Genomic DNA, 10,090 nt, shown 5'->3' with positions numbered 1-10,090 from the left:
GGTACTTACACGTACAGTACAGTACTTGAGTAAATGTACTTAGTTACTTTACACCACTGCGTGCGTACGGTCGCGCAATGTCGACGTTATTTATTATGGGGCGTTATTTTTTGAGCGGTTAATAACTGTCGTTGACTCGTTGTAAAGGCTGTCTAGTGTCTCTGCAAGCTGCCTGCTGCCAGTCAGTCACACATGACACATACTGTACACACACTGACCGCACGGTATGAGCAATAGTATGTAGTAGAGTGTGTTAGCTTTAGCATTTTGCAACATGAAGAATGGAAGAAGACGACGTTACTATCAGAGAGCAGAATTTCCACAGCCAAGTGCGAGAGTGCATGGTAAGTATATTATAAACCTCCACTGACACAGACAGGCAGCTAAACATGCTAACATGCTAACGGGACGTCCTCTGCTGTCTGTCTGTGTGAGTGCTACTGCTAACTTGCAATTCCCATTTTCAATTCAGAGGAGCTTTATTGGAATGAGAAAACATACGTTTACATTGCCAAAGCAAGTGTCAAAATATAATAAAAACCGTTGGGGAATATAATACAGTTGGAGGGTGTACAGCAGTGTGTAAACAGCTACGTCACATTGTGTCGTCATACATATTATACATACAGGGTATAAAGCTTTTTGGAACACACAGCAGCATTATGGGGCTGTTAAGTATGACATCATTTTGTAGGCAGAGGAGAATTTCTGCCCCCAGTTTCCGTGAATCTTTTTATTATTTTTACTATTTACACATTTTTCTTCTCTTTGTTGTTGAAAGGAAAGTGTTAGAATTATACTTTAGTCGTTATTTTTGTCTCGGATCTGTTGAAATAGCGAGGGACAGAAAATGCTCTGGGGGCAGAGTTCTCCTCTGCCTACAAAATGATGTCACAGCTTAAAAGCCCCATTGCTCTCCTAAACATTATTTTATAATAATAAATAATATAACATAATAAATACATTATATACACTGTCTTTGTCATTCATTTGACACCCTAATTGGGGAAACTTTAATTGTTTTTAACTGTTAACAATTAACATTTATATTCATTGAGTTCCCTTTAACTCAGCCACCTGGTCTATTATTCACTGTTATTACACTAAAAAAGCCTCAGACTTAAAATGTGTTTAAAAGGTAGCAGCTCTGTTTATACTGTATGTGCAGTAGGTCTAGATGTCACTTGTGCGTTTTTTAGTCCGGCTTATAGGTTTCCATTCTCTAGCCTACTTTTATCACAACAGTTCACAAATCTTGCTGCTGTGTTACTGTTCGCACATTGTTGTATTTCTCCCAGTAGGTATGGGAGACTTTTGTCGTTGGTCATGTTTCCAAAACTCACTTTAGGTGTGTGTGTTATCTGTGGAAGTATGTGTCTCTGATGTGTCGGTATAGTGGGCAGGTGGTTAGAAAGTGTAGCTCTGTTTCTACCACATTTTGTGTGCAGTGGGTTCATATAGTCTGTCTTCTCTTGGAAGACACACACACACACACACACACACACACACTGTATGTCGTACCAGCATCGAGCTATCGATTCGTAAAAATGGAGAAAAACAGTGATTCTCTCAGCCCTCGTAGTTCTGAGGAGGACCCGATTTGACATGCCACGGCACAGGGACCCAACATTTTTTAATTTGATTTGATCATGCACGCTCTCTGCATAATCAGTGTTTCTGTAACTGATAGATCTGTGTAGTGTAAACCCACTCGATTGTCATTTCCTGACTCAGTGGAGCAACACTTTCAGTTTCAACATAAGGGTGCACACACATCAAAATACCTATGAGAGTGGAATGTGCATTCCGCCAATGCATTTCAATGAGAAAGGAGCGGTTTCATTCCAGTAGAGGATTTCTGCAAAAAACGCTCCATTCTCATTGAAACTCATTGGCGGAATGGGGAATCCACTCTCATAGGTGTGTGTGCACCCTAATACAACATTAAACATAGTTAAGCAATTCATCCATTCGAACCTCATCCATCCGTCCATTGCTGTGTAATGCTGTGTTACACTGAATTCCCTCAATGTAATGTCAAATGGACCTGTCAGCCAGTTCTGTACCAGGCAAGGTTGTCTGTTCCAAACACACGCATCTGAATATTACATGTCAACACTTGTGGCAACTGTGGCCTGAACCAGATCTGCTATGCTTGACTAAGCATATTACTGCCGTCTCACCTTCCTGTCACTAGCAGCTGGTGCTCAGACACCACAGTGTTTATACTGATCCTTGTGTCATACGTGTAATACGTGATCAGCTGTAGCTGGTTAATCTGAGCCGAGGTTATGTCACTCGGTCTGACACTGAGAATGAACTTTAAAAACACCACTTTGTTTGTGCTCAGATGGTACTGTACCACCTGGCTTTGCTTGGACTTATTTGGTGCAGCAGAGGAACTCGTGTACAAACAGTACATACTATTATTTTCATAGTTGTGTTAACTGTATAATTAACACTGGTGTTAAAAGGAATAGCGTCAACTGACATGGATATTCATATTCATGACTATACTAGAGTAGAGCCTTTCTTCAACTGAGTCCAGTTGCACACCCCCTCTAGTGTGAGTTCAGATATCATCAAGCCGGTGTGAAATGCTGTAGCCGAGCCTGTTGAAGCACTTGCAAAAAATACGGGCATGTCATCATTGCCTTGTTTTCTCTTAATGTTCTTTTAAGCAGTAAAACGGGCTGTAATATTCAGACTTCTGATAGGATAAAACTGAGCAATGTTGTGATTCAATTCAAATATCTTGTTACATGGCCTTTTAAGTGCAGTGAAATATCGGTAAGTAAGTGTTATAATTGTGAAGGTACTGTCAGCCTTTGCATAATATGTCTTATCTCTTGTTAGACTCTTGTGTGTTTGACTTTGTGCCAGTTTATCCTCCCCATGCACTTACTGTATGTATGTATTCTCCTGTGTTAAGAACATATCAATACACACCCTTGTAGAGTGATGGCTTGTAAAGACATTAGGGACTGGACTGGGAGTGCTCATGTGCAATGACTCGGACTGTCTATTTACTACTGCTCTTTGTTAGATAAGACAATTTGCCTTTGCGATTCTTCAGAGGAAAGGGACGCACCCTGCAAGCCTGGCTACATTTTTTGATTTCGGGCTGAAATTTGCACTGCCTGTCTGCGTATTCCTTGGCTGAGTCATGGTCACAGCTAGATCCATGAGCTGTGTGTGTAATGTTGAGATGGCACTGAATGCTGAGGTGGAGGGTTCTAACATTAGTTATGGTCATGGTCACTGTCACAGTAGTAGGGGAGAATGTGGAATGTGATCTTATCTGTTTAGCCCTTCCAACTAGTTGCGGCGGCCCCGCAGTCACCCTATAAATTCCACACACTGGCTACCTTCCCCACACCCCTTTGCTTGTACCCTTGGCCTAATTAGCCTCTTCATTTTGTAAATCGATGACTTGACTACGCTCTGGTTGTCCTGCAGTTGGTGATGAAGTTATTCTTATCAGTGTACCTGTACATACCATAATAAAGTATGGAGAATATGTGTGGACTCAAATCACATGACTTGGAGTCAAGTCAGACTTGAGTCACAAATCTGATGACTATAGTATAGACTCGACTTGACAAAATTAAAATGTACTTGCAACTCGATTGGACTTTATCCCCATGATTTATGTCTTTGCTTGGTTTTGGGTCTTTTGAATTGAAAATACTTTTTTTGTGCTACCATGGCAGACAGCTGTGTTCGGTTTTTGGTTTCTCTGTACATTGATTGATTGATTGAAGACTTTATTAGAGGTTTGCATAGGAAAAAAAGGTACAGTTTCATGACGGTACAGTTCACTGGTACAAGGTCAACTAAAAGGAGATCCTAGAAAAGACTAAGCTTATTTCCACAGGAAACCATTGAAGTATCTCATATAACATGGAATGACAGACGAATAGAACACAGTACTATGCAGTAGATATAGTCAGGAAAAAAAGAAAGAATAAACAAAAAACAGTAAGTCTATACAAACAGTAAGTTTATACAAAGAATGGTCAGGGAAGGGTAGGGCTGGGCTAGATTTGTTTTTACCAGTTGTGAACGGCTGCCGCCTGTAAGTGGTTTTTCAGGGCGATTTTAAAGGATGCTAGGGATCCACACTCCTTTATGGCCTTCGGTAAGGCGTTCCACATTTTGGTGGTATAGCAGAAGAACGAGTTTGACCCTTTGTTGGATTTGACTCTGGGTTGAACGTGATCTGTGGCGCTGCCTCTGGTGTTGTAATTATGGACATCCTTAACGTTTATAAAGTATTTTGACAGGTACATGGGTATCATAGTGTCGTGGTGTAGTGTATCTTGTACAACAGGCCCATTGCAAGTTCATTGGCATCACGATACCATACGTGGACTCCGTAGTCAAAGAGGGGCTGAATTATTGCACCAGCTATGGTCTTCAGTGTGTTGAAATTGACCATCGGGGCGATCCTCTGTAGGAAATGAGTTTGTTGGTTGATTTTATTTATTACCTTAGAGGTCATCTTTTCGCTGGAAAGATTAGCTTCAAGGATACATCCTAAGTAGGAGATTTCGTTTTTTTGTGTTATGACCTTGTCACCCACTTTGTTGATTGTGAAGTTATCGACATCCGTCCATCCTTCCGTCTGTCCGTCCGTCCCAACCTCGAGGACCAAATGGGATATCAGTTAGGAAAGCCATGAGGATATATATCATGTCATTTGACACAAACATCCACATGGACTTTAAAGGATGAACCATTTCGAAGTACCGGTAGGTGGTCAAAGCCAGGTCAAGGCCATAGGTCACTGTCACTACAATCTCACTAATAAGTAAGCCTTGTAGAGCCATGAGACCCATAGGGCAGGAGCCAATCTCCTGTTTCTGTAGTGTGAGGCAGCTTGATGTACAAGTACACCCCTTGGAAATTACGCTAGTATGTTGCAGGGACCTCACTAAGCACATTCATTATATTCCTTCAAAGTATTTACCGCATATACTTCATCACAAAAAGCTTGGAAACGTAATAATTTCGGTTGATTATTTCTCCCCTTCAATAATACTAATTGGTATTTTATTTCATGTATTTTTATCATTGAACAGTCCCCTTTACAACGAGGTTTAACTTGTTAGGATTGTGCAATTGTGGAATGAGCAACACAGCTAAAAATGTACAGTAGGTAGCGCAGCCCCCCCCCCAAAATCAGCCAAAATCCCCCAATATGCTTCTTTTGGTGTTCATTCTTGATACGCACTCACGTTTTCAGCCTGAGCATGGGTCCTGCAACTTTATTGAGTTTGTGTATGCTCCAAGCAGCAACACTGTCCCCTTCAGGATAAGGCCCGATAGGTGCAATAGGGCAAGTGGAAGCTGGTGTTCCATTCCACAGAGTGGCGGCATTATTTGGTGTCACTGTCAGCCCTGGTGTCAGCCCATCTGTGACTTGACAGACACAGATGTAAACTGCAATTGGTTGGCGGAAACATATAACCTCAATGCCGGTATTTTTAGTATCATATTAAGGCATATTTATGACATGACATTATTTTGTACTCATTTCAGTATGAAAATGGATTAAAAAAAGAATTATAACATATTAATTGTAGCACCAATTATAGCAACTAGATGTTCGGGCCACTTCGCAGCCCTCGCATCTGCCCTACAGGTATGTTGTGCTGCGTAGTTGTGTACATGTAGTGAATACGGAAGGTGTTGGTTTGAGCAATGAGTATGAATGATGCATGTGTGAAAATGCATATGATATGGGCAGTTGTTGATGGAAATTAGATTGTATTTGTTGTTAGATGTCATGGTTTATTGTCATGTTGAAATATAGGACAGTGTTTGTTGCAACATATATACAAATAAGAAATGAAATAGTACTAAAAGGAAATTATATCCAGAATGACAGTATGTCTGAACATTAACAATGAAGCAGTACCGGTAATCAAAGGTTTGAGCCTCAGTCGGAGCTCACAGGGTTAGACAATGAAGGGAGACCAATAAACTCCACAGATGGGAGCATTACTGGTGTGCGCATTTCATTTGTTGGTGAAGGTTGTGTGTTCCACTTAAAGCAGTGGTGGATTACAAATCTCAGCTGTCTAAGCCAGGAGAAACGCTTCATGTGATATGAGCCTGGCGGTGCGGCTGGGACTTTGTAACACTAGCACTACCAGGCATGCACAGTGTTGACATGTTGGCTTACATCTGACACACACACACACACACACACACACACACACACACACACACACACACACACACACACACACACACACACACGTTTAAATGTATAAATATTACTTTACTTCACAATGTTGTTTCATGTAAATGGTGAATGGACTGCATTTATAGTGCTTTTCATAAAGCGCTTTATGTATTTCACATTCACACACCGATGGTGGAGGAAACCATGCAAGGCACCAAATCTGCTCATCTGGAGCGGTTCAGTGTCTTGCTCAAGGACTCTTTGACACTTAGCCACGAGGAGCCGGGAGTCGAACCTGGAACCTTTGGATTCCAAGACTCCTGAGCCACTGCCGGCCGCTCTATTATCATGTGGGAGACGAGTTGGCTAGAATGTTAAGTTGCAGGGTAACAGGTTACACTGATATCATCATCAAACACATGCAGGCTCTGATAGTGTAGTTAAAAGCAAGGACTTATTTAGAAACTGTCAGGAAAATGATTTTGTACATCATGTTTACAATTTTTGCCTACCTAATCTTTTGTTTAGTTTAGCTAAGTCCATTCTACACTAGTCCATTCTATCTATACCAGCCAACTGACAGGGTGTGCGTGCGTGCTTGCATGTGTCGAGGGGGTGGCTCGACTGAACTTGTGAAGTCTGTTATGTTTATGTTATGAAAATAATAGTAATATTTTAATAATAATTGTTAGAACTGGTGCACCCGCATATATTTAGTAAACCTAATGTTGTAATGTTTCCCAATGGGTGTGCATAAGACATTTCACAAGATAATGCATAGATGAGGCATAGTGTGTGCCTGAATAACAATTTAGTATTGATTCATATTTCATAGATTGATATTTGTTTTTTTACTATCATGATGGTACAAAATACACCGAAAGTTGTGCATTATCAGAAGCAACAACACTGAAGCAATCAAATTAATATATTCATGAAATATCATGTGATAAACGATGTGGTGTCAGATCTGCATAGACAGGCAGACTCCGATAATTCTTTCAAGCCGTATCAGCAGCTTTTCTAATTGGTATCGGTATGGGAACAACTCTAGACCAGACGCTGAGAGCAGGAAACCTGCAGTGCTGATCGGTCCATGTAGAATTGAAGTTTAGTGAGCGTACCTGGGCCTGAGAAGCAGCCCATGAGGGACATGGCTCCGAGTCAGTCTGAGTCAGGTTTTGTAACTTGATCAATGCAACATACTGTATCTGACTTGCTAAGTGCGAACTATTTGACAGACACATCCGTCATTATGCACGTGTAACATGGGCATAGACAGTGCTATGTATTAAACCTTTGGAACATGCTCTGGCCAACCCATCCAATGTCTATAATCAGGGTTTCCTGCAGGAAAAAGTCTTGACCAGGGGGGGATCTGCACGCGCTGAAATCTTTTGATGATTAATTAATTAATTCGAGTAATTAATTCACTTAATTTTTAATATTAATTCTTATTTTTAAAAAAACACATGAATGTGCCCATGATGATGGAAAACACAACTACATGCTATCATCCACATTTATTCAACATTGAATAAATACGTTTTTCACAGGACAGTGTAACTTGTTTTTTCCCCCCAGGTTAATCAACCAGCACTTGTGCCATATAAATAGAAGTCTACAGCACAGTAAAAAAATAAAAATAAAAACATTGGTGTAAAGTAACTAAGTAGATTTACTTAAGTACTGTACTTATACTGTACAAAGGAGATGTTCAGGTATTTGTACTTTACTTGAGTATTTCCTGTTTTCAGTACTTATTTACTCCACTACATCTGGGATCCAAATATTTTACTTTTACTCTTACAAAGTTAACTTTAGTTACTTGTTACTTTGGAGATATACATGTTTATACTATAAAACATACATCAATACATTAACATACATAAACAAATAAGTTGTCCTTTAACTTCTTCGGTGCCATTATGTAAAGTGGGACCTCTTATATTGCCGGTTCGCCACCAAAGGGTTAAAAAAAATAGTGTGCACGCTGGTGTACGAATTGCACAGATCATGCACTATGCATGTACACGCTTTTCACAGCTTTCAAACAAAAAAATCCGCTTGGAAATCCGTTCAGGCATTCAGGAGATAGCAGCCCTTATGTTTTCTTCAAATGTAAACAAACATGGCTGCCATGTTTGAAAGATAGGGTTGGTATAGGGGTTAAACATGCAATTTCGCGATCGCGATCATGCCTAGTACAATGTTGGAGGTCCAAAAGGTTTTTTTTTTTAAAACATTTATTTTTATTTTTATTTATTTTATTTTTTAGACCCTTGGGGGGGCGGGGGGGTTTTCTGGCCGGGCGGGGCGCCTGGCCTGTAAAGTGCTGCAGGAAACCCTAGTATTTCTTGAAGAATGAAGATGTAAGCACTTATCGTCATAATCTTGTTGAAAAATGTTCATGCAAAAAAGCATTTTTTTATTACGAAACCTAAAAGGCTAACATAAATGTATTTTTATATTCATACGTTCCAATGTTCAATACCAAAAACCCAGTTATCACCACCAACAAGTTTTATTGCGACCGTAGGTCGCATTTACTATCAAACCCTGCACAAAGTGTCAGTCTGTCTGTCAGTCTGTCTGTCAGTCTGTCTGTCACACCTCACACGTCACACTCTTGCCCTGCTCATATCTCCGCAACCGTTGCCCCGATCCATGCCAAATTTTGCACACACGTTCCTTACCTGCCAAACTACAACCTCCAAGGACCCCCGGAGCTCCAGGGACCCCCAGGTCCCTGGGGGACCCCCAGATGTAAAAAATGACCAAATGTGCTAAACTGACCAAATGACCACCCCAACGGGGCTGCTCACGGGGAATTCCCGGGGACCACCGACTCCTGGTGCTCCAGAACGGATGCAAAAGTGGTGGCGCCCCCAGTGGAGGACCCCCTACACTGCAGCTCACATAAAATGCCGTAACTCCGGCTAGGAGCGACCGGGACAGCCGGGGCCGGTACCTATTCGTCCGCCTTGCCGGCGCGGAGATCCCACCCCTCATTTCTCACATGGCCCTCTTCTAGCGCCACCATGAGGCCGATTCTTGCAAAACACATTTTTGGACACTGCTCCTACAATTTTTGCCCTAAAATCACGCAAATCGGTACACAGTATGTCTACACTCATCCCATCAACATGAATCTCTCCCATATAGCGCCACCTCCAGGCCGATTTTTAAAAACACATTTTTGGACACTGCTCCTACAGATTTTGCCCTAAAATCACGAAAATCACTACACAGTATGTCTACACTCATGTCATCAACATGGATCAGGAAGATTTTGGCAAAACACATTTTTGCCCTATTTGTGGAGATAAGTGACCTATGGTCGCTTATCTCCCGATTAGGGAGCCTTACTGGTATTATTAGTGTGACAATTAATAATCAACTTAAATTTGTATTTGTGACATCCTTAATTAGTAGTACATGGTAAACATGAGGCCTTTAGGAAGTTGTAGGTAGATAATGATAAACTAGAAAGTGTGGTTGCTGTGATGCGAGTCGCAGTTGCAAATGAATTTCGTCTTAACTCATACCCTGCCAAAAAAGACGTTTTCTATAATAAAAACGTCTTTTTAACTATGGACCTCCCTGCCAGACGTCTTCTGGACGTCTTTTTTTTTTTTTTATAATAAAAAAAAAAAAATTGGACCTCAAACAGTGTACTAGCCATGATCGCGATCGCGAAATTGCATGTTTAACCCCCATACCAACCCCATCTTTCAAACATGGCAGCCATGTTTGTTTACATTTGAAGAAAACATAAGGGCTGCCTTCTCCTGAATGCCTGAACGGATTTCCAAGCGTATTTTTTTGTTTGAAAGCTGTGAAAAGCATGCACATGCATAGTGCATGATCTGTGCACGAATGTGTGCACCAGCGTGC

General features: G+C 41.0%; 1 protein-coding gene across 1 annotated transcript in view; it reads left to right on the top strand.

Moving 5' to 3' along the window:
• Positions 1-135: 135 nt before the first annotated feature.
• lmbr1 (limb development membrane protein 1) overlaps positions 136-10,090 on the top strand; it is a 73,153-nt gene continuing 63,198 nt past the window's right edge. Inside the window, exon 1 of the mRNA XM_080752005.1 lies at positions 136-344. Within this exon, the coding sequence (XP_080608131.1) occupies positions 282-344 (63 nt within the window). The 5' untranslated portion in view covers positions 136-281. The remainder of the gene's footprint in view (positions 345-10,090) is intronic.

This window comes from Nannobrachium achirus, assembly GCF_963921795.1.
Source record: "Nannobrachium achirus genome assembly, chromosome: 21".
In the NCBI taxonomy this organism is placed as follows: Eukaryota; Metazoa; Chordata; class Actinopteri; order Myctophiformes; family Myctophidae; genus Nannobrachium; species Nannobrachium achirus.
Note: the sequence above shows the minus strand (reverse complement) of the source record. Positions and strands in the feature narration are given on the sequence as shown.